Source organism: Vicia villosa, linkage group LG7 (assembly GCF_029867415.1).
Source record: "Vicia villosa cultivar HV-30 ecotype Madison, WI linkage group LG7, Vvil1.0, whole genome shotgun sequence".
NCBI classification, from domain to species: Eukaryota; Viridiplantae; Streptophyta; class Magnoliopsida; order Fabales; family Fabaceae; genus Vicia; species Vicia villosa.
Genome location: NC_081186.1, coordinates 49,964,684 through 49,989,374, shown reverse-complemented (window position 1 = coordinate 49,989,374; position 24,691 = coordinate 49,964,684). Strand labels below are relative to the sequence as shown.

General features: G+C 36.2%; 2 protein-coding genes across 2 annotated transcripts; one reads left to right on the top strand and one right to left on the bottom strand.

The window, feature by feature from the left end:
• The first annotated feature begins 9,740 nt into the window (after positions 1-9,740).
• Positions 9,741-18,532, top strand: LOC131620547 (DNA-directed RNA polymerase 1B, mitochondrial-like). The gene is made up of 18 exons (XM_058891660.1): positions 9,741-10,797; positions 12,296-12,550; positions 12,643-12,779; positions 12,874-12,940; positions 13,306-13,364; positions 13,650-13,767; positions 13,861-13,974; positions 14,236-14,367; positions 14,460-14,876; positions 15,791-15,841; positions 16,109-16,179; positions 16,391-16,475; positions 16,647-16,799; positions 16,882-16,956; positions 17,061-17,150; positions 17,286-17,448; positions 17,553-17,656; positions 17,810-18,532. The coding sequence occupies exons 1-18, from the start codon at positions 9,979-9,981 to the stop codon at positions 17,918-17,920; spliced, it is 3,021 nt and encodes a 1,006-aa protein (XP_058747643.1). The 5' UTR covers positions 9,741-9,978; the 3' UTR covers positions 17,921-18,532.
• A 149-nt stretch (positions 18,533-18,681) lies between these two features.
• Positions 18,682-21,874, bottom strand: LOC131620548 (amino acid transporter AVT6A-like). Its single transcript, XM_058891661.1, has 7 exons — positions 21,346-21,874; positions 20,824-20,976; positions 20,532-20,735; positions 20,297-20,449; positions 20,005-20,208; positions 19,211-19,676; positions 18,682-19,131 (listed from the first exon to the last, which is right to left on the bottom strand). The coding sequence occupies exons 1-7, from the start codon at positions 21,833-21,835 to the stop codon at positions 18,954-18,956; spliced, it is 1,848 nt and encodes a 615-aa protein (XP_058747644.1). The 5' UTR covers positions 21,836-21,874; the 3' UTR covers positions 18,682-18,953.
• Between the last annotated feature and the right edge of the window lie 2,817 nt (positions 21,875-24,691).

Sequence of the window (24,691 nt, the reverse complement as noted above, 5' to 3'; positions counted from 1 at the left end):
TCGTAAACTTCTCAAAGTATTTCTCTCTTGAAACCTTCTTTGTCACTCTGGAGGGGAAAGGTAGTTTTATCACCGGTTCAGCGTCTTTCTTATTTTTTTCTTCAATTGGTTTAACCGGTGGTACCACAACTTCTGGCTCTTTTGGATTCTCTCTTATTTCCAGATCCACGTCTATTACCATGGGGTCATCTATTTCCTCTTTTTCTTTTTCTTTTTCATATTCTGCTACTCTCCTACTTCTTGTAGTAATAGCATTAATCTTCTCTTGGTCTTTCGGATTTTTCACAGTTGAGCTCGGAAAGGTACCTTGTGCCTGTAGAGTGAGATGTTGTGCTATCTGCCCACTTGAACTTCCAGATTTTTAATTGAGGCCGAAGTGTTTCTGTGGTTGTTTCTTGTTTCTTCTTGGAACTGAGAACACTGCCCAGCTAATCTTTCAATTGCCACTTCCCACTATGCCTTCTGGGTACCTTGTTGTTGTTGATCTTTCCAAGCAAAATTTGGATGATTCTTCCACCCTGGATTATAGGTGTTAGAATACGGGTTGTTTTGCCTTAGGAATTTGATTTCTTCAATCTGCTTGGGAGTAGCAAAACAGTACACCGTTTGGTGTGGGCCATTACAGATTTCACAGCTGACAGGTTGAGCTTGTTGAACTTGAGCCACCTGTTGTTTACCTATATTCATAGCCTTCAATTTCTTTTCAACTTCTGCTGCTATCGCATCTTCAACCCGAGTTTTAGAAGTCTCCAGCTTGAGATCAATGATTCCTTCCGGTTTGCTAGCACACCTGTCATACAATTCCAAATGCTCATTTGCAGCTATTGCTTCAATGATTTTGATGATGCCTGAGGCTGTTGTGAAATTTGTCGAGCCTCCAGCTGCTGTATCAATTAACTGTTTTGTTTTCATTCAGAGCCCATTGACAAATACTTGCATCTGTTCAGTCTTGTCCATATTGTGAGTGGGACATGCTACTAGAATTCTTTTGAATCTTTTGTATGCATCTCCTAAGGGCTCACCCTCCTTCTGCTTGAAGTTCAGAATGTCATACCTCTTCCTTATAAAGACTGAGGCGGGAAAATACTCATTTAAGAAAGCTTTTTCCATCTCTTCCCATGATGTAATGCTGCCCGCTGGAAGGGAATAAAACCACTCTTCTGCTTCTTCTGCCAAGGTGAATGGGAACATTCTCAACTTCTTGGCCTCTTCTGTATGACCTTCGATTTTTAAAGTTGTACTCATGGTCAGAAACCTCTGTAAGTGCTTGTTTGCATCTTCATTAACCTTTCCGGTGAAAGGCTTTCTTTCGAGCTGAGTGATGGTGCTTGGATGCAATTGAAAATTAGGAACATTCACTGGTTGGTTGACAATAGTTAGCCTTCCTCCCGGCGTGTTTCTAGCACCATAGTCTCCGAGAAGTCTCTCTGGTGGTGGTACCTCGCCCATGATCTCTTCTTCACTTTCGGTGTCTGAACCAGAATGAACTGTAATCACTTCTTCCTCGGATTCCAGTTTAGTTTGACGAGCTTGTCTGCGCCTTGCGTGAAAAGTCCTTTCAATTTCTGCGTCAAAAAGAAATTCTACTGAGGCCTTACCTCGCATAAACAGATTAGACAATTATTAGAATGAGGAACAAAAATAAAATATTTTTTTTTAGAAAATAAAATTTTAGTCGCAGAGCAACAAAATTCTAATTGAAATAAATCTAAAAACTCTATAATCTTCGGCAGTCCCCGGCAACAGCGCCAAAAACTTGATCGGTAAAATAGCAAGTGTACTATTTTGCCTCTGTAGTAATAAAGGGAAAATTCCCCGAATATCGATCTCAAGGACTGCGTGATATTATAGTGTTAGTAGGAATTCAATTAAACAAAAAGCCTTGGGGTTTTGGTTTTTATGAGTACGAATTAAATTGCAAATAAACTTAAAAAGGTTGATTTAGCTAAATATGAGTAACATGCCAGGGTAGGTGTGTGCATTAACATGTAACAATTCTGAACCCTTGTTTCATTAACAAAATTCAACTTATCAATTACCGGTTCTTAAGGGTATTTGCTCCTAAGTCCTTAGTGGACAAACCTTTGAACATTGAAATCCTAATCCCAAAGTCCTTCGAAATTAGTGATCAAATCAAGTATTATTATAATCAAGAACAATCCGGTTACTATAGGGTATCCCTAGTCCTAGGTGATATCTACTATAGTATAATGGTATAAAAACCCTAACAATGGATGTCAATCCTAATTGTCAGTCATAAATCAATCCAGTTGGTCCGACAAGGAAAGCATTAAAAACCTTATACCATTAAATTGAACATGAAAGAGAAATATGTTATTGAAATTCGGAATTCAAAATCATCACAAATGTTAATCAGGGACACCCCCTAGCATTGGGGGGTTTAGCTACTCATATCATCCAAAGAAATTACAAAGATATCAAATAAAGACATTACAATAGAGATGATGAACGTTGATCTTCAATGGCTTCCACTCATGAGAGTTCTCTGTTCTTCTCCAATTGCATAGGCTTCCTTTATCAATCCTCCAATTCTTCGTGTGGCAAAAAGATCCCTAATTCATCTTGAAAACCCTCCTAAATAGTGCAGACTCACTTAAGTTGGTTGGAAATCCCAAAAACACCCTCGCAGGCAAACCACTGAACAAAATCACAAAAATCACTGAAATCAGCGTCAAACCCAACACGGGCCGTGTTGAGCAACACGGGCACCCGTGTTGGTCCCCTGGCATTTTTCTTTTTCTTCTTTGGTCCCAGGCTTAGCAACACGGGCCGTGTTGAGCAACACACACCCAGAATCTTATAAACCTTATTCTAACACATATACATCATTTTAAACATCCACAAATCATAAACACAACATAAAAGTGTGATCATGCAACATAAACAACCAACTTTGTATGGTTGACATCATTAAACTTCTCATAACCTAGTTTTTCCTTCTAATGCAAGAAAACATGGAGAAATGGAAAAACAAACATGATCAATGAAGATATCTATCATCATACTACACATACACACCACAAAATCATGTTTATAACTTCAAAACTCACAAAACACCCAATCCACTATTGTTGGTCAAGCTTAGAAAAGAGCAAGAACAAGAACAAAACAAAACAAAACAAAACTATAGGAACCATACATTCAAGATAAATTAGATTCACCCCCTTACCTTGGTTAATCTTGATTCTAGCTTGGTTTGGATTTCTACAATTCTCTTCTTCTCTTTGTTTTTCTCTTCTTTCTCTTCTCTTCACAAGTTTTCTCTCTTTTCTCTCTAAAATATCTCTTTTTCTCTTCTATTCTAAGACATCATATATTTTACCTCTCTATAACTCTTTCTATTTCTCTACTTCTCATTTTCACCCACTCAACTCTCATAAATTCCAATTTTGGCCCAAATATTACTAAACATTAATTCTAACCAATTAACACCAAAACATAATAATTACACACATGGAAAGTAATAAGTAAAATATTAACATAATTAATATTTACCGACTGACACGACTCAAAAACGGTAAAATTCCAATAAACGTCACAAACGTCCAAATTAAGCATATACTTATTTTTCTGGGCGTTACATCTGGGGTCGATTTTAGACTGAAACTAGGTGGAATCGCAGGGTTTGTCGCAGACCTGAGAATTGCTGAAATCGCAGGTCCGCTGAGCGGAGGTCCCAACGTAGTCCGCTTCTGTTGGACAACGCTAGAGGTCCGCTAAGCGGAGGTCTGAAGGATTCGCTTCTGCCTCGCGTCGCTGAGCGAACCTTGCTGTGTGCGAATTTTTCTAAAACTTTAAAATGACGTATCTTTTGATCCGTGAATCATTTCTTAGTGTCGTTTTGGGCGTTGTGCAAGTAATTGAATGTTTTATATAATGAATGATGAATACGGGTAGTGGCCGACTTTATTTCTTTAAAGATCGATTTAATTACTTGATGAGAATTGAACATTGTGTGCATATGAGATAGGTGTGACAATGTGTTTGATGTGATGATGAATTGGTTGTGATTGTTATTATGATTGTGATGAATGCATGACTATTTGAATGATGTTGAAAATATGTACATACTTATTGGTGATGTGGTGTTGAGATGAGTTGTTCATCGTGATTCGGTGATGTTTATAAGTATGTTATGTGTGTTTCATTCATTCACATGCATTTGATGATGGATCCCGTTGACAAGTGGATCGTTGGTGGATAATTCCCATTGTACGGAGATTAGTAAGCAGTTATCATGTGCCCATTGGGGTGTGAGCGATGAGGATAGTCGTGTGCCCATGTGGGGTGTGAGCGACATTGAAGGGCAGCATCGTAGAGAGAAGTCCTCTGAATGTTAGGGGTGGCAAAACGGGCCGCCCGCCGCCCACCCCGCCTTATGCCCGCTAAAAAACGAGCGGGGCGGGCATGTCCGCATAGTAAAATGGGCATCAAAATCATGCCCGCCCCGCCAAGATGGCGGGTTGGCGGGCGGCGGGCTTACCCGCCTATTTTTATTTTAATAGATTAATATGCTTTTTTTACCTTTTAATTAAACTTTTCACTTATTTTTTAAAACAATTTTTTATAAAAGTAATTTTTTAACAAATTTACTCTAAAAAATATTACATATATTTATAAATATATGTATAAAATAAACCATCAAGAATTACAATTACTAGAATTAACTAAAAAAAGAGTGAGTTTTGAAGGAGGAGCGGGTTTTGGCGGGCGGCGGGCTTTGGCGGGGCGGGTATGGCGGGCGACGGGTTTTGGCGGGGCGGGCTTTGGCGAGCGGCGAGCCTAAAATCCCAACCCAACCCGCCATTTTTTGGCGGGTGCGCGGGCGGCCCGGCGGACCCTGGCCCGTTTTGCCACCCCTAGTGAATGTGACTCGTGAATTTTGGTACCATATGCATAGTGTCAGTTGTGTCATATGCATTTTGTCATAACATGATTGTATGGATTTTTGTGTTTTGTGTTGTAATCTATTATTGTGTGATTGATGAATAATAGGTGTGAATCTGAATATGTATAATTGGGTGAACGGTATATTATGATGCTTGTTGCTTATGGATTGCATAATATTTACTAATTGAGAATGAGACTCACCCTTACATGTTGTCATTTTCAGATTGAGGAGTAGCGGCATTAGTGCTCGGTGAGGATGACTCGTAGAGTTTATCCGTTTATGTTGGGTCGTGTCGGTCATGCTCTGATCTTGTAACACTGGGGGGACGATAGTTATAGAGATTTATGAGAATTCTCTATTTTAATTGGTGTTGGATTATATTTCCATTTGATTATGTTGATGATGTTTCTTATTCCGCTGTGATAAACATAATTGTGTTTTTGTTAAATCGTTTCCTAATGAAGCATGACTTGACCATGGTTGGTTTATCTATTTTAAATAATCGTGGCACCCTTGTGTTTATGTTTTACTCTGATATAATTGTTTAAAATTGTCGCGGGGTTTAGAAGGGTGTTACATGCGCCACCCTAGGTGGCGCCTTAGTGTAAAAATTAGGGCAAAATTGCACATATGCGCCACCCCAGGTGGCGCCTTCCTGTAAAAGTTAGGGCACAATTGCACTTATGCACCACCCCAGGTGGCGCCTTCCTGGGGAGGTTTTTTTTTTGTTTTTTCTCTCCTAGGGTTTGTTGTTTGAATACGTAACTTAGTATGACCGAAAATGCATGTGTGTTGTATACGCAACTTAGTATGGCTGTGTCTGGTCAAGTCGACTGTGCAATAATGTCATGCATACCTCAAATTAATAGTACACGTCTGTGACGATACAAGCATGCATCTCATCAACTTTTTCCGCATGTGACTGTACAGTAAGCAGATTTCAAATAATATTGTTTTAGGGTTCACCCATTGTTCGTCTACATAAAGGAAACCACTTATGTGAAAAATTGCACATCTCATTACACACTCAACAATGGCCTCTCCATAATACATTATCAATGCTCATGTTTGGTGAGACCCATGTTTGCGAAGATGTTGGTTTTCTGTTTAGAAATACTGAGGTTACACATTTTTCTTTAAACATAAAAGCAAATTTTAGTTACTTCAAAAAGATATTAGAGACAAAGCTTGCACGAGGTGATGTATCCCAAATTTTTTACCAATATTGATTTCTTCGTGGGAACAACCCGGTCAAGTTTGTCCAAGTTGAGGTTAAAGATGATGAAGACCTGCAGAATATGTTTCTCAATCATGAGTATTCTGGTTACGAGTCCGTATAATTGTATGTTACTCTACCAGAAGTTCAACCCTCACAATTGGTGGAGTCACAAGTCATTGATTCACTGATCGACGAGCAAGTAGAGGTCGACGTTGTAGATGAAGAAGAAAAAGCACCAGAAATAGAAGTTGATCACATGGTCAATGAGGAATCTGAAGACGAACAGGACGTTTTTGTGCCACCAGATCAAGTGTATATGCCTCCAGCGCACATGAGGAACTTGAACTTGGATGGGGACGAACCATCGTATGATATTTTCTATGATCCATACACTCAAACAGATGCACGGTTAAAAGTTGGAGACAAATTTCGTTCAAGGGAGGAATGTATCATGGCCATAAAAAGATTTCATATGGAAAACAATGTTGATTTTAGAGTTGATCACGCCAATGTTGAGAGGTACGAAATTATGTGTAGATACCTTGATTGTGGATTCAGGTTGGCTGCATCATACAAGAAGAGAAGTGATTCCTGGGTGATAGGATCTATTTCCCAAGATCACATATGAGTTAACACAAATGTTTCCCAAGATCACCGTAAGCTAAGTTATGATATTATATGTCAAGAAATCTTGCCTCTAGTAGACAAAGATCCGTCAGTAAAGGTGAAAACGATAATCTCTCATATCGTTGCAACTTACAATTACACTCCATCTTATAGATAGGCGTGGTTGGCAAAAACCAAATCAATCGAACTTGTGTATGGCAATTGGGAGGATTCATACAAACAACTTCCATGTTTCTTATTTACGCTTCTGATTTATGCTCCTGGAACCATTACTATTTTAGAGACCCTTCAGGCGCAATCTCCAGACGGAACGTGCCTTCAAGGAAATGTGATATTCCACAGGCTTTTCTAGGCTTTCCGCCCATGTGTGCAAGGATTTGCGTATTGCAAACCAATTCTTCAAATAGATAACACTTGGTTGTACGGTAAATATAAGGGGACCTTGTTGATGGCTGTGGCATAAGACGGAAATAGTAACATTTTTCCTGTTGCGTTCGCTCTTGTGGAAGGAGAAACTGTGGGAGGTTGGGGTTTCTTTCTCAAAAATCTTCGGACACACGTTGCTCCCTAACCTGAGCTCTATTTGATTTCAGATAGGCATGCTTCCATCGAGAGTGCGTATAACAATCCAGTAAACTATTGGCAAGACCCACCTTCAACGCATGTTTACTGTATTCGACATATCGCACAAAATTTCATGCGAGAGATAAAGGATAAGGTTCTTCAGAAGACTCTTGTCAATGCTGGATATGCATTAACTCAACCGACGTTCCAATATTATCGACGCGAAATCGTATTGTCAAATCCAGATGCATGCAGATGGATATATAATCTAGCTAGAGAGAAATGGACCAGATCCTACGACAACGGGCAGCGATGGGGGCACATGACTACAAATATTGTGGAGTCTATGAACGGAGTATTTAAGGGCATCAGACACCTTCTGATTACTTCCTTGGTACAAGCAACCTACTTTAGGATGACTTCTCTTTTTGCAAGAAGAGGTGAGCGGTGGAGTGCAGTTTTAGAATCCGGACAAGTATTCAGCGAAACCTGCGTCAAATTCATGAAAGAACAATCTGCCAAAGCCAACAGCCACAATGTTACATCTTACAACCGATTCAACCGGACCTTCAATGTCAAAGAAACAATTGATCATAATGAGGGCCTTCCGAGACAACAATACAGGGTTCTTACAGAAGAAGGGTGGTGCGACTGCGAAAAGTTTCAAGCCTTTCGCATGCCTTGCTCTCATGTCTTATCAGCATGTTCGTATATACACCAAGATCCCTTAGCACTTTTATCTCCCATTTACAAGGTGGAGACCTTGCTTGGAGTGTACAACAATGCATTTCAAGTGATGGCAAAGGAGGATTATTGGCCTGCGTATGAGGGGGACGTGGTTTGGCATAATGACAACATGCGGCGAAATAAAAGAGGTCGACCCAACAACACACGCATCAGAACCGAAATGGATGATCATGAGAAAATGGTAAGAAAGTGTGGCATATGTCGTCAAGTCGGGCACAATAAAAATACCTGTCCTAATCGTGGAGCAACCTCCACCAACAATTAATTGTATGTCATGTGTTTGTACTACTTATGTATTTGTAGTTGTATTTGTACTACTTATGTATTTATATTTGTATTTGTACTACTTATGTATTTGTATTATCTTTTATTAAATCAACTAGTATTTCATGTCTTTGTACTATCTTTTATTAAATCAACTAGTTATGTATTTGTACTATCTTTAATTAAATCAACTACTCATGTATTTGTCTTGTAGTGAAGCTGTCTTCATGTCCCATACTGTTAGTCTGTATTTTGGACAGTCAAATACGCATGCTTTCGTCTAGTCCCGTCAAGTCAGGCGTTGATCAGTGTGCTTGCATTTATCATACAAGTTAGGCGTGCTTGTAAACAGTATGCAACAGTACTCCTTTTCTACCCACTACTATTATAAATTAGGGGTTCATAGGGTTGAATTTATACACAAACACCAAACACCAAACACAACAATGTCTCGCATTAGGCCAGATGGAGATCACCGGACAACAGAGCCCCCGCCCCGGAGATCAACATGGCGTCTCGAACCTGAGCCGGAGTATCGCAGAAGGAACATGCATGTCATATTCTCTCTCGTCAAACCTCCCATGCCGGTTATGTTTTGGAATATCTCTTCCATCGAGCAACTCAAGAGGACTCTCACGACTTTTTTAGAGGGGGAGTACTAATCCGGCGAACAAATCAAAAACATCAAGAGGCTTAAAACAAGGGTCGCTGGTGTGACCGGAGAAACGGGATAAGGTGGAATACGACATTGATTGCATTCAAATGATGCATGAACCAAATGACATTGTTTTAACCGTTGTAATTTCTTAGATGTTTTAGTTTTCTTATTTTCTGTTAGTGACTTTCAATGTACCTTTTAATTAATGAATGAATGTTTTCTATCAATATCCCTTTTTCCGTGACAACAACCCGGTTAAGTTCATGGAGTGAATGTTCCAAAATTTCATTTTAATCGGCGGTTTCACTGCAGAGAAAAACACATGATCATCTCTCTTAAAAATTGCCAAGTCAGCCATGGCAGCAAAAATGGAAGAAAATGTGAGAAACGACTGAGAAAATGTGTGGAAAAAAAATCCTAACACATAAGAGTCACTCTATATGACTCCTATGTACAAAATTTGTACACAGGCGCCACTCAAAGAAAACCCTAATTTCCCCTTCAACTATGGCGCCACCTGGAGTGGCGCATACATGTTACTTTTTGAACCTTGGCGCCATGCGGGGTGACACCTATGTATAGGGCACCTCCCAAACCTGATTACCTAGATAATTTTTTCCAAAACCTAATTTTTTGGGTAATTTTATTTTTAAATTTGGTTATTTAAATTTTTTTTTCCAATCGGTTCGGTTATCCCGTTCGGTTTGTTTAAATTTTTTAAAACATTCTTAGTTTCTTACCTAGTAGCAATTGTTAATTTTGGGAAAATCCGAAAAGTAATTTCGGGTCACATGCAAAAACAAGACATCAAACATCATAGGTTTATGAAGGGTTTTACGTCCATGGCGGCTACTGCTTCTCACCACTAACCCTTCCACACCCAGATCTTCCAAAACCTCAAATTTTCTCACCAAAATCAATTCTTTCTCTCATGTCCCAATTCTCTCACTACTGAATTTCCCATTCCTCTCTTTCATCACCAACAAAATGTGGTCCAAATTAGCCAAACGCGCTTCCTCAAATAAGTTCAGCTTATCCTTACAACCCACCTCAATTTCACGTTCTTCTAGTTCCCACGGATTCTCTCACCATGACAATTTTCCCGAGAAAATCTTGCCCCAAACAAGGATTAACTCAAGGCAACCGTTTTTGTGTTTCAGTCAAGTTGGTATTTTTACTTCGGAAAACAATCTGGGTCGATCTGAATTTACGTTTTCTGAACACCCTTTTAGTTTTTCTTCAATTTCATTGAATCACATTAGAAGCTACGGTAGTGTTGCAGAAGCTATTGAATCAACTGATACAGAAGATGACTGTTCAGGTTCTGGTTCAGGTTCAGAAGAAGTTCAGGAATTGTTAGAACAAATGGTGAAGGAAGAGAAAGAAGAGAAGAAAAAGCCTCAAGAGATGAAAAAGAATAAGAACAATAGTTACAAGTATAAGATGCTTAGGAGGAGGCAGGTGAAGATTGAGACTGAGGCATGGGAGGAAGCGGCGAGGGAGTATCAGGAATTGTTGGAGGATATGCGCGAGCAGAAGCTTTCGCCTAATTTGCCTTACATGAAGTCGTTGTTTCTCGGTTGGTTTGAGCCTTTGAAGAATGCGATTGTGGCGGATCAAGAGCTTTGTAAGGATAGTAAGACTAGGTTGAGTCATTCGCCTTTTTTCAATGAGTTGCCTGCTGATATGATGGCTGTTATTACTATGCATAAGTTGATGGGGTTGTTGATGACTAATAGTAATGGGGTTGGGAGTGCTAGAGTTATTCAAGCTGCTTGTCAGATAGGGGAAGCCATTGAACATGAGGTAAAGTTTTATGCTTTTATGTATAATGAGATGTGAGATGTGAGTGTGAATTGAATGGAGTTCCTCGTAGTAATCAGGATTCAAAATGAGATTTATATCCTAATCCTAAATAGATACACTAGAGATTCGTAACGATTAGGTTTAGTGTATGTTTGGTTTAGATTTTGGAAGAGCCAAAATCAATTTTAGAGGTAATTCTAAAGGTGTAGAATTGACTGTGAAATGAAATTGAGGTGTTTGGTTCTTCTAAAGTAGAATTGATTCTGCCTCCAAAATTGATTCTACTTGAAGCTATAATTTGTAGCTTTCGAATTTAAAAGTGATTTTTACATTGAAATGTATTGTTCAACTCAATTTTTAAATAAAGTTATCCAAACATAAATCACTTTACATTCTACTCACTGTTAACCCGAATCAGTTTTATAGGATCAATTCACTCAAAATCAAGTTTTTCTCCGTAGATCCGAATATACGCTAAATCAGTTGCTTGAGCTCAATATGCACCTTCTCTTCTATGCTTTTGTATTCAATATAGTACTTTTATGCTTTAATCTTCTATATGTTTCCTTTGTCATTTATTTAGTGTATATTTGGTTCTATGTACATAAGACTTTGATTGAATTGATTTTGTAAAATTGATTTTAGTTAAAACTTAAAAGTGAGCGAGCTCTAGGTAAAAATAAAATGATTCATGTGAAAATGATTTGAACAATAAATTGAGGCAAAAGGTACTAATCCTAGCTTCAGGTTAGAATCAATTCTAGAAGTAAAATCAATTCTAATTGACAGCCCTCAAACATAGCAAAATCAATTTAAGTATCGAGAATCATTTTTGGCTCTCCCTAAAGTGAATCCAACACATGCAATATCATCTTTGGAGGCAAAAGGTGCAAATTCTAGTTTCAAGTTAGAATCAATTTTAGAAGCAAAATCAATTCTAGTCGACAAGCCTCAAACATACCAAAATCACTTTAAGTCTTTAGAATCACTTGAGGATAGTCCAAACCAGTGTTATCAAATATTCGCCATGGCGACGACGCCATGGTGTATATACATGACAGTTTTTGAGCTTGCCGCAATGGTAAATATCAGCTGATATTGTGGGTTTTTCCATCATAATCTGCTATAATGGCGCTGCAAAGTGTGCTGGTATGGCGGGATTTTGGCTTTCCACCATGGACCGCCATCCGCCATCGACAACACTGGTCCAAACATGCAAGTTTGGTAGTAAAAAGGGTAATTACTACTTACATGAATGGATGAATTCTAAATCCCTTTCTTCTGATTGAAACAAATGATATACCATCTAACTAAAATGGTTCATATGAATCTTACCGATGAATGATGATCTAATTCTAGTATGGTCAATTTGAATTTATGTTTAGTAATAATGCGGTCAATTCCAGGTTGTTTTAATGTTCAAGTTTGATGTTATTAGCATGACATCACAATATTCAAGTGTTTATTAACTTAAACTCTACTCTCAAATGTGGATTAGGGTAGGATATACCGATTCATGGAAAAGTCAAAGGCGAAGAAAACAACCACTGACAAATCTGATAGTGAATCTGTTCTTGAACCTGTAAAAATTGACAACCTGACAGCTGAAGAGAAGGAAAAACTTGATAAAGAGGAGAAAAGAATTAGGAAAAAAGTTGCTAATTTAATAAAAAAGCAGAAGAAGCAACAAGCAATGGGGATAGTTCGGGGAAGAGATCAAGCGAAACCTTGGGGACAGGAAGCTCAAGTAAAGGTTTGTAATTACTAGTATTTGTATTGTACTTGTATCTATGAACAAGAAAGGTCATTCTCTTTGTGTTACAATATAGTTCATGCATATTCCAGGTTGGCTCTCGTTTGATACAACTGTTAATAGAAACAGCATACCTACAACCGCCTGCCAATCAATTTGGAGATGGTGGTCCTCCAGACATTTACCCTGCATTTAAGCACACCCTCAAGACGATTTCTGGTGATTCGAGGTGAGATTGATAATACACTTTCACAATCATTATCTGTAAATTTAATTTAATTTTTCCTTCATTGAATAATAATGAACACTCTTTACTTGATTAGCAATGGAAGTAGGAGATATGGCGTTATCGAATGCGACCCTATGATACAGAAGGGCCTTGAAAAGACTGTAAGTGACCTACCTATTATCCTCTAAGAATTGTTTGTACTTAAATTCATGTTCACATTTCTTTTAGTATGTAATTAGACAAGATTTATGGCTTTATTCTTCTAGGTTCGGCTGTTATTGTTGCTCTCTAGAGTATTATTAATCACAGATTGTAGAAAATAGCGGTTGGTTCGAATTACGTTACACAATATTGCTACAGCGCTACTATAGCCGTTATTTGACTATATTTTGTATGGAACAGCGTATTGCTGAACAATAGCGATAGACGTTGTCTAACAACATTTCTATACATTCAAGCAAAAGTTTTGTTTTCTTATGCCTAAAAATTCATGAGACTGATGTTAACATCAAAATGTGTTTATCAGGCCAGGCACATGGTTATCCCCTACATGCCAATGTTGGTTCCACCGAATCACTGGACAGGGTATGTCACATATTCAAATATTTTCCTATTCAATTTATTTTGAAATTTGAGTTTTTTCTATGTAAGCTAAGTTCTGTTGACTTGTATAATGCTTTAACGTTTGATAGCAATCTTTGAATCATAAAAGTATGTTCAAACATATACTTTGCTGTTCCGAGGTTTTACCAAGTTAAATTTCTAATCGGATCGTATTGCCATACAAATTCTACGAATGAGTTGTGGCTGAGTTCTGCTATTTTGTTCAAAATTGTTAATTTCCCCATAAATATTGCGATGTTATTGTAGGTATGACAAAGGAGCATACTTGTTTTTGCCATCATATGTAATGAGAATACATGGAGCAAAGCAGCAACGTGAAGCTGTAAAACGGGCTCCCAAGAATCAACTTGACCCTATTTTTGAGGTTGAATTTTTTATAATGTTTGTACATTTGTATCTCAGTTCACGGTCTGAAGTTTATACTTCTTGAAATTAATTCTGGAATTGTTATGCTTAGGCACTTAACACTCTTGGTGATACCAAATGGAGGGTAAACAAAAGTGTGCTCAGCGTGATCGATCAAATATGGGCTAACGGAGGCCGTCTTGCTGACTTGGTGGATCGCGATGATGTGAGTACCAAATAACTTGTTGCTATGTTATTTATTGAATTTCCACCTTCCCTCCAAACTTAGTCCATTTTACTGAAAGAAGTGATCTTCAACTAAAGTAGCTTTACTTTCATCTCATACACTGAACTTTTGAAAAAAATGTTGCATGCTTTTTATCTAGGTCATTTCCAAGTTTAGTTCTCTTTTCTTTTTGCCCCTTCCGGTTCCATTAATATATCCATTTCCAATTGTGTTTTGCTTGACTGTCCTTTTTGTTTAAAGCTTCCCCTTCCAGAGGAACCAGACACAGAAGATGAAGCAGAAATCCGAAAATGGAAGTGGAAAGTTAAAACCGTCAAAAAGGATAATAATGAGAGACATTCACAACGATGTGATATAGAACTTAAACTGGCTGTAAGGAGCCTTCTAATCCGAAATATACATTTATATACGGTTTCCAAAAGAGGTTGCATATATTATTTTTGCATTGGCTTTTTTTGCTGTAGGTTGCACGAAAGATGAAAGAAGAAGAAGGCTTCTACTATCCTCACAATCTTGATTTCCGAGGGCGTGCTTATCCAATGCACCCATATTTGAACCATCTTGGTTCTGATCTATGTCGAGGCATACTTGAGTTTGCAGAGGGACGCCCTCTGGGGAAGTCAGGTTTACAATGGTTGAAAATACATCTGGCAAATTTGTATGCTGGTGGTGTGGACAAGTTAAGTTATGATGGTCGAATAGCATTTACCGAGGGCCACCTGGATGATATTTTCGATTCTGCAGACAGACCTCTTGAAGGAAGGCGGTGGTGGTTGCAAGCAGAGGATCCTTTTCAGTGCTTGGCAGCATGTATCAATCTTTCTGAAGCATTGAGAAGCCCTACTCCCGAGTCTACCCTTTCTTATATGCCTGTACACCAGGTACTCATCTTGCTGTAATTTTAAACATTTGTTTGGAAATACACACCGTTTTTAATTGAAATTTTTCATCAAGATAGGAGAACAATTAAGTCATTTTTTGCAGCACTAGAGGTGTTAGCAAGAGGGTGAAAAAATCCTTTTAATTTGAATTATATCTGGATGACACGTTCATATGGATGAAACATCATGCTCATTGAATAATGAGAACTTGTTGCGAACATAGAGAGGAGGTAGACAGAAACAAGTAAAAACACGCAACTTCAACAGAGATCTATTCTCCCGAGCTTCTCCTTAACAAATGATACTCCATCTACAGTATGACTATCAAATTACAAGCTAACCCTCCTCCTTACACCCTCTACACCCTCTGGTCACTATTATAAGCAAAAAGTCACATTTTAGATCCATTAAATAACTGATGTATTTGGTATACAGATATACCAGACACATCAATTATTCAATTAACCTACCTATAAAGTGAATTTTTGCTTATAATAGTCACCGGAGCGTGTACTGATTTGCTCTATTTGTAACCCCTTTTAATTTACTAAATAACTAACCTCACTAATCGCAACTACCTTAACCCCTCTTTATCATCTTACTCGAGGTTTCATATAATCTAGGAATATGTAATTAAACCAGGCTGAGACGAACACTAGCTGGTTTCTACCTGTCTTATGTATTGTATTGTCGCAAGCCGGTTTAAAATTTTAATGGAAATGAAATACCTGGTCTTAAAGCTAGGCTTATGTATTGTATACTTGAGCGTATCCCAAAATAGTATTGTTCTGTTTTTTTCTAGTCACTCTCCACGACACGTATTTGATGAAGTTGAGACTTGAAGGCATTGTGCGCGACCCATGCTTTAGTATTTCTTTCTCATTTTAATTTTTTTTCTTTTTCATACTTACTAGGATGGTTCATGCAATGGCTTACAACACTACGCAGCACTTGGTAGGGACAAGGTAATATTTCACTCTATTTTTTTCCTGAGTTTTGGATTGCTTTGTGTTTTATCTGGGCGGTGGGAGTTCTGAGTTTGATAAAAATATTTAGTTGGAAATTGGAATGTCTTCTATGTAACGAACGAGTATCGTTTTTCATTCATAAAACCTATATGCTCGAAAATATGAGGGGATTTATGCAATTTCAGCTTGAAAAAATCGTATTCTTATTCTCTATCTCTCTATTCTGCATTATCATAATTTGCTGCAATTTTTTTCTGTTTAAAGTTGGGAGCTGCTGCAGTCAATCTTGTTGGTGGAGACCAGCCTGCTGATGTTTACTCAGGAATTGCCGCCAGGTAGTTATCTCAGTGCAAGCTGACACCTGTTTTATTTTATGGCAGGAGATTATAAAATTGTTAATCAAATGAAGAAAGTTTAATCAGTACAATATACACTATTAATGTATATTCCGAAAACTTTTTATAAATAGGTGTTTGCACTTTGTATTTAGTATTTATCTTATCACAATACTGTTTTGATGTCGTTAAATTTTGTATTGTGATGCAGAGTACTTGAAATCATGAAAACAGATGCACTGAAAGATCCCAAAACTTTTCCACATGCATTGCATGCTAGGCGTTTGATCAGCCAGGTTTCTTTTTCACTTTCTAGTTCCAAAACATTTATTCTTTAATTTATGTTTTGCTGTGGGATACTGGACAAAATAAACCTAGAGGACTTTTTAGAGCTATGGTATATAATCGTGTGTCAACCCTAGTTTTATTATTATATCGACTAAATTATTCAAAACTTACAACATTAGGTGGACCGAAAGTTGGTGAAGCAGACAGTGATGACATCGGTGTATGGAGTGACTTATGTTGGGGCCCGAGACCAGATTAAGAGGAGGCTTAAGGAGCGTTGTGCGATTGAGGATGATTCAGAGTTGTTTGCCGCCGCCTGCTATGCTGCAAAAGTAAGGGAACTCGATATGCGGAGTTGAATGTGGACATTTCTAAATATTTTATTATTTTACTTATCATTCACTTATTTTTTAGACCACTCTCACCGCCTTAGAAGAGATGTTTGAGGCTGCAAGAAGTATTATGAATTGGCTAGGTGAATGTGCAAAGGTATGAGTAATTTTCTGTTAAGTAACATTGTTTAGATGTTGAACATGCTTTAGCCTGTAAGGAATCTCGGTAAATGTAATGGTTGAATTTTGACAATGGAATAGGTGATAGCTTGCACAAACCAAGCAGTGCGATGGGTTACACCCCTTGGGCTTCCCGTAGTACAACCTTACCGAGAAATCGGAAGACATCTGGTAATTGTCTTAACAGTAGCCTAATTTTTTCCTTGTTTCTTTTGTTTCTTTTTTGAATTTCAACAAGGCTAATAATCCAGACGTGGTTTGCAAAATCATTTACGACACTAATATAGAAAATTGGATTTGGTGCAGATCAAGACATCCCTTCAGGTATTGACATTACAGCGGGAGACGGACAAGGTAATGGTAAAAAGGCAGAGAACAGCTTTCCCCCCAAATTTTGTTCACTCTCTTGATGGCTCTCATATGATGATGACTGCCGTAGCTTGTAAAGAAGCAGGGATGAACTTTGCAGGTGCGCACTGATTTATACAACACACACTTTCATCATGCACGGAATATGTGTTATTGTTCGAATTAGGAGGAATTCAAATTTTGTGAATCAATGTTTAATTGCAGGGGTTCATGATTCTTATTGGACGCATGCGTGTGATGTTGATGAAATGAACAGGATACTGAGGGAAAAGTTTGTTGAACTCTACGATGCTCCGATCTTGGAAAATGTAAAGTATCTTTCATTTAGTTGAATTCTACAAGATTTTGGATTTTTGTTCCTTTTCAACTTGTTTTATATATTATTGCTTATCACTAAACTTGTCATTGGATACCAAATGTTTGTTCTGTTTATGAAAGCTCCTTGTTGAATCCTAATGCAGTTATTGGAGAATTTCGAGAAGACTTTTCCCGCATTGAAGTTTCCTCCTTTACCGGAACGAGGAGACTTCGATCTTCAAGAAGTTTTGAAGTCTCCATATTTTTTCAACTAGACTATACACAAATCTCATGTAGCATATCTAGTACCATCTCAACATATACCAGTGGAGTCAAGCCTAATGTAGTGAAATTTTTAAGATATCTACTTTTGCACGAAATCGCAAAATCTCCAAGAACAGACATTACAACAAATCAGTGTTCAAAGCAAGATTTCTGAGGCCGAACGAAGGCACTATAAATAATATGAGACGAAATCTTGTCATTGAAAAGAAAGAGGGCTCTGCATATGTCACTACAAGTTGATTTTGCAAAGTAAGAAGGTTCAGCTTATACAGCAACCAATCTGTTTTTGTCCATGGTTGGTGCACAACACATACTAATAAAAAAAAGATGGAAGCACTGGTGGTATTTATATAAGGTGATTTTCTCAGATTAGTGGACAATAGCTTTTGTAGAAAGCAGCCAAAATTGGGTTTTGCTTTTTGTATACATTGTATTTTATTTCATTCTTTTTGGTTTCTTGAGAGGGAAATGGAAGCATCTGTAGCATTTTTTTTGTCATGGTTAACTGTAATAGTTGTTCTCAAGCTTGTTACATTATTTGAAATAACATATATTTAATGTAAATAATATCAATAAAAACGTTGTTACATGAAGTTGTCATATTGTGTGCTGTCTTGTTGTTTCATAATTGCCTGTTAATTTTACTGGATTGAACTTCGAGTAGTGGAACGTGATGAAATGCATTCCATCATATTCCGCCTGATTCCATTCTTTTTTAATCAATCCAAAAAATAAATCATAAACTCTCGACAAAATGAATTCACTCCCTTCATGAATTACATTATTGACAAGTGTTTTGAGAAAAAAGTTACATTTCATGTGCAATACAAGTGTCTATATATCAATATCACATAGCTCTCCATTTGTACTTTAATTTTCCTTCCACAGTCCTTTGCTATTATGTGAGCCTTGGAAACTATCTCACTCAAAAAGTTCTTCAAGCCATCTCAAGAGACATGTTCTCATTCACTTGTTCAAATTGATATGCTGAAACCTTGGACAGAGTGTCATCACTCATTAAAACTATTGCTGGATCTTCATAGGCCAAGCAAAGTGTCTGTCTAAATTTGAATTACTTTGGTGTTTTCGGAACAAAGCTTCAGCATTGCTGTATATAGCCACAACATTTGAGAAAACTGCAAGAATAATCATGACAATGGATAAAATCTTGTCCTTCTTACTTGCAATGCTATGTGGATCCCTGAAATAGCAGAATTAAAGGTTAGAAGGAAAAGAAACATTTAGTACTAATAACATTTAGATAAATTAAGAAAACACACCTTAGAGCAATTGCGGCCGGGAAAATAAACCCAAGACAAACAGTAGCAGTTGCACCAGTGAATTGGAAAACATCCCAAATACTAGGTACAAAATTTGCAGCCACATAGAGCAAAGTAACGAGTCCAGTAGTGATCAATGAAAATCTACAATTATCTGATTCCAGTGATGTGGCTGAGGGAAAGACAAGATCATCCAAATTGAATCGAAGCGAAAAGAAGATAACTGGGAAAACAAGCATGAGATGAAGAGCATAGCTGATCCGAACGATGTCGTTGAGCAGATGGCTATAAGGGATGCCAAGATCGGCATCAAAGTTGGCCAGTACATCATCGAGAGTCGACTCACCAAATAGTAGAAACCCAAATAAAGCTGTAAGAATGTATATGGTTGAACATAGAACCAGTGATGCAGATATAACTGGTTGTATTGGTGAAGAGTCTCCTAGTTCATTGTCTATTGTATGCACTGCAAAAGACTATACTTTAGTGAAACTCATATATTGTTCAAATTTCTTAGATTTATTGTTTGTAATATCAAATATCATAGTAAACCTCCAGGGATTGGCCTAGTGTTGAAGACTTAGGTCCTGAGAGTGTGCTCCTCTCAAGATCTCTGTGTTGGGCCAAGTCCATATAGAGTTTTGCTTTGGTTTTAAACAGGGCTCCCGTTTAGAAAAACTAATGATAAGTTTGTATGTTATATTTAGCTTATTTGCATAAGCTATTCGGGGTAGCTTATGAGAGATACCAATTTTTGAAGTTTAACAATAAGAGGACTGATTGAGATAGATTACCATTGTAATGACAAACAAATGCTGTCACAAGAACCGGAGCGGCCGTGAAGAGATTCCAAATAGATGACATATCAGTAATATTAGGAAGCAACCTAGGACTCTCTATACTTCCATTGAACAGTTTAACAATCGTGATTCCCGCAGTTATGACTAGAAAAACAATTGCTAGAGCCACTGCTAAACCAGAAGTATATCGCAATGAATCTGCAGGCATAAAAATGAAACAAAAAAAACTAAATGGTTATACACAATAATGCTACACATGCTAAACTCTAAATGTAACAAATTGTACCTATTCTCTTAAAGAATCCTAATGGAGCAAATACTACAATGGTTGTCACGAAAAGAACAAAAGTCCGCCCGGTCGACCAGTGTTCCCCGAACCATCCTTCCAGTACACCGAAATGATGAATTCCAGATGAAGATGTTCCAGACAGTACATCACCTGCAAATCAAGTAGTCTAAAGCTTATGAGAGATACCAATTTTTGAAGTTTAACAATAAGAGGACTGATTGAGATAGATTACCATTGTAATGACAAACAAATGCTGTCACAAGAACCGGAGCGGCCGTGAAGAGATTCCAAATAGATGACATATCAGTAATATTAGGAAGCAACCTAGGACTCTCTATACTTCCATTGAACAGTTTAACAATCGTGATTCCCGCAGTTATGACTAGAAAAACAATTGCTAGAGCCACTGCTAAACCAGAAGTATATCGCAATGAATCTGCAGGCATAAAAATGAAACAAAAAAAACTAAATGGTTATACACAATAATGCTACACATGCTAAACTCTAAATGTAACAAATTGTACCTATTCTCTTAAAGAATCCTAATGGAGCAAATACTACAATGGTTGTCACGAAAAGAACAAAAGTCCGCCCGGTCGACCAGTGTTCCCCGAACCATCCTTCCAGTACACCGAAATGATGAATTCCAGATGAAGATGTTCCAGACAGTACATCACCTGCAAATCAAGTAGTCTAAAGCATTCAACTCATCGAATTTTCATGACAAATGACACCATAGAAAAACCCTATTGAAGTTTCTAAGAATAATTACTCATTAGCAAAACCAAATTTGAATCCAATACTAGTATACACAAAATTTCTAACTTATCATACTAGCATCCCAACACTTTCAATAAGGGCTTATGTGATAAATTCCATAATCAGAGCACCTATTAGGATTCGAACATGAGATTTTGAGAAACGCGCATTCTTAGGACCTAAGCCTAGACTTATAAACTTTGAAATTATACACATTAAATTCATATAATATATAAAGTTACAAACTTTAATAAATAAAAGATGATATAAATCTAAAGTTGAGTTACCAATAATGATGGTGTAGACAACAAGGATACCAAAATTGTTCAAAAGAACAGCCATCTGAAAAACCAATCTTCCAAGACTTCCAAAAGCAAACCCCATAACATCACCATAAGACTGAGCCTTAGCAACTCTGCTAAACCTCATGAGAATATCCAAAGAGGTATGAGTAAGCAAAGCAAGGAAGATGATGGAAACAATACCAATTGTTAGACCTAAGACTTTCATGGCTGCTGGTAAAGCCATGATTCCAGCACCAATTATGGTGGTTGATAAATTGAATACAGAACCAGTGAATGATGCTGATGATGATGATGATCCATTGTTGTTAGAATTGGATTTGGATCTATCATCATGTGGAATTTCAACTTCAATTTTGTCATCTGTTGTAGTTTGTAGTAATGGAGATTCATCTATAAGAACTTCGCTTGTTCCTGTGGGATTGTTGTGTTTTCCCATATTGTTGCTTCTGTTGATATTACAACTGTCAATCATTTAATGCTTAATGTTTTTTTCTCTCTCTTACTTGTCATATCTATCCACATGATAAACGAGTTGGGGCAGAATAAATTTTAGAGGCTGCGGATCTAAAATCTTGATCTGTTCCGGGAAAAAATAGGGGAAGAACGAACATGATAAACGGACATGCTCGTTCTGTTTAAGTTTATCTCGAAAAAGTAATAAAAAAACGAAACGAGATGAAGATTGTTGAGGATGTAGACCTAAAATAGTAGTTCGAGAAAAATGAGTGTGGGGCGAGCTCACCGACAATACATCTTTAAAATTCAAAAATTATAAAAATTTATGTTAATGTCCGTCAGGGCCGGTCCCGACTTTTAAGAGGCACATGGCAAACAAAAAAATAGACCTCTAACAAAAAACTGACTTTTTACTCGTCTCTAAAATAAAAAAGAATTCCGAAAACAATATCAAAAAATAAAGTTTTGGTTGTTTTTAACAACAACAAAATTTTCAACGTGGATAAGAAGTAATATGTAAATCATTAAAGAATTCAAAATCGCAATATGATTAATGTGGATATTTTAAGGGTCTTAATTGCTATAATTTTTAGGTAACAAACATTATTTCAAAGAAATAAAAACGGTGTTTTCTCTTACTTCATTTGCGAAAAATCAAATCATATAACTAAAAAAATTTAAGAGTAAGCCTAAATCATCTCTTGACCCTAATTTATTTATATGATTAGAAAAAACAATAAATGACTTTTAGCACAAATAAAAATGAATTTGATTTCATCATAAAAATTTGATAATAAATAAGTTAATTGTATCATAAATTTTTAAATATTTAATTATAACTTATAAATAAGCTCTAAATATTATACTAAAATAAAATTATAGGAATTATATTAAATAACTATTAAAAGTAAAATTTGATTTAAAATTTCATTATATACAGATATCGCCTTAAAAGGAATTTGTAGAGGCGAGTAAAAATGAACAACCATATTTCAAGTATCTCATTTGATTGAGGATGACTCAAAACATGCAGAAGGAATTTGTTAAAATTAAGAGTAGTGATGGTTAAATTCATTTTTAAAAATATAAATATAGACTCATATAGTAGGGGTGCTCGCGGTGCGGTTTGGGCGGTTTTGACGAAAAAAAATCATCCGAACCGCAAGAGAAAAAATAGCGCGGTTTGGTTTGGTTCGGTTGGCTTTTAAAAAAAATCCGAACCAAACCAAACCAAACTAATGCGGTTTGGTTCGGTTCGGTTGGTTCGGTTTTTTACAAATATTTTATTGAGCCATACATACACATATAGATGATAACATAATTTTGTATTTATACATTCATACACTATCAAATAACAACAAAACTCGTCATATTTTGACAACAATTTTCCATTTAATATGTAAAAATTAAATTAGACAAAAGTGGAATATTAAACATAAAATAATAGCATAAAACAATATAAAAATTATTATAACGAAACAAAAAAATATAAGAGACGAAAGATTAGTGAAAGTGAAAAAGAAAAAAAGTGTTGAGAGATTAGAGAAGAAGATATGCGATAAAAACGAAACTAAAATACGGAACATTTACATAAAAATGAGAAGATGAAAAAGAAAGAATATAAGAGAGTAGAGATTATAGAAGAAGAGGGAAGATGTATGTGGCAAAGAAGGTGCGATAATGTTATTAGAGATTTTAGAAGATCGGGACTGAAATTATACGTGTAAGGATGAGAAAATTGTTCGTAATCATAATGCTAATGTATAATAAGTTTAAGTTTGGGTTGGATGTGAGTTAGTAAAATTTAGGTTGTAACATAGTGCGGTTTGATTCGGTTTACAAAATACAAACCGCAAACCGAACCGAACCGTGCGGTTTTGTAAAAACTGACCCAAACTAATCCGAACCAAATGCAGTTTTTTGCGGTTTCGGTTTGGTTTGGTTTGGTTTTGATCACCCCTATAGTTGTAATGACAATAAATTGAGAAAAAATATAATTTTAATATATATATATATATATAAAATTACACCAACTATTACAACCTTTGATTTTCTTATAAGACCAATTATTCCATATATATATATATATATATATATATATATATATATATATATATATATATATATATATATATATATATATATATATATATATATATATATATATATATATATATATATATATATATATATATATATATATATATATATATATATATATATATATATATATCTTCCCAAGCAATACCATATATATATTATCAAGATATTATTTTTCTCTCACATCAATAATCAATGTCAAATATATTTACATGTAATGTACCTAAGATTCTCATTAAAATTGGGTATACACTCACACACGTGAGTTTTTTTCTTTTAATTTTGTTTAAAAAATTCTCATTATTTTAAAAAAGATTTTCATCAAGATATTATTTCTTTTAAATTAAGAGATTCATATATATGCATATATATTTACATGTATTTGTACATAATATTTTTTTATATATGAAATAATATATCTAATCAATTATATATATTAACAAAATATTTTTTTCTCACATGAGTCATCAATTTCATATATATTTATATCCATAAATGTATCACCAAATAATATATATGTATGCATTTGAAATAAAATATTCTGATACTTCGTAGTCTTGCTTAATACAATTTTGACGTGCGAGAAAAAAATTGTTATCAAATATCTTGTTATTGTTTCTTTTTCACAAGTCTATTCATCTAGTTCATCAAGTAAGTTTTCTTTTTCTATTATTTTAATTGTCTTTGACTACTTTTAGTTATAAGTTTTATGTTCTTATTAGATCATTTAAATGGTGAAGTCTAGAGTGAGGGCTTGATTAAATCCCTCACC

Bases quoted from the DNA above. Each gene is read 5' to 3' on its own strand.
- LOC131620548 (XM_058891661.1), bottom strand. From the start codon at position 21,835: ATGATTGACAGTTGTAATATCAACAGAAGCAACAATATGGGAAAACAC. The intron at 20,736-20,823 runs GTACAATTTGTT...TTATGCCTGCAG, and splicing joins AGGATTCTTTAAGAGAATAG to ATTCATTGCGATATACTTCT. The intron at 20,450-20,531 runs GTAATCTATCTC...CTTGATTTGCAG, and splicing joins ATTTGTTTGTCATTACAATG to GTGATGTACTGTCTGGAACA.
- LOC131620547 (XM_058891660.1), top strand. From the start codon at position 9,979: ATGTGGTCCAAATTAGCCAAACGCGCTTCCTCAAATAAGTTCAGCTTA. The intron at 13,768-13,860 runs GTTGAATTTTTT...TGTTATGCTTAG, and splicing joins AACTTGACCCTATTTTTGAG to GCACTTAACACTCTTGGTGA. The intron at 13,975-14,235 runs GTGAGTACCAAA...TTTTGTTTAAAG, and splicing joins ACTTGGTGGATCGCGATGAT to CTTCCCCTTCCAGAGGAACC.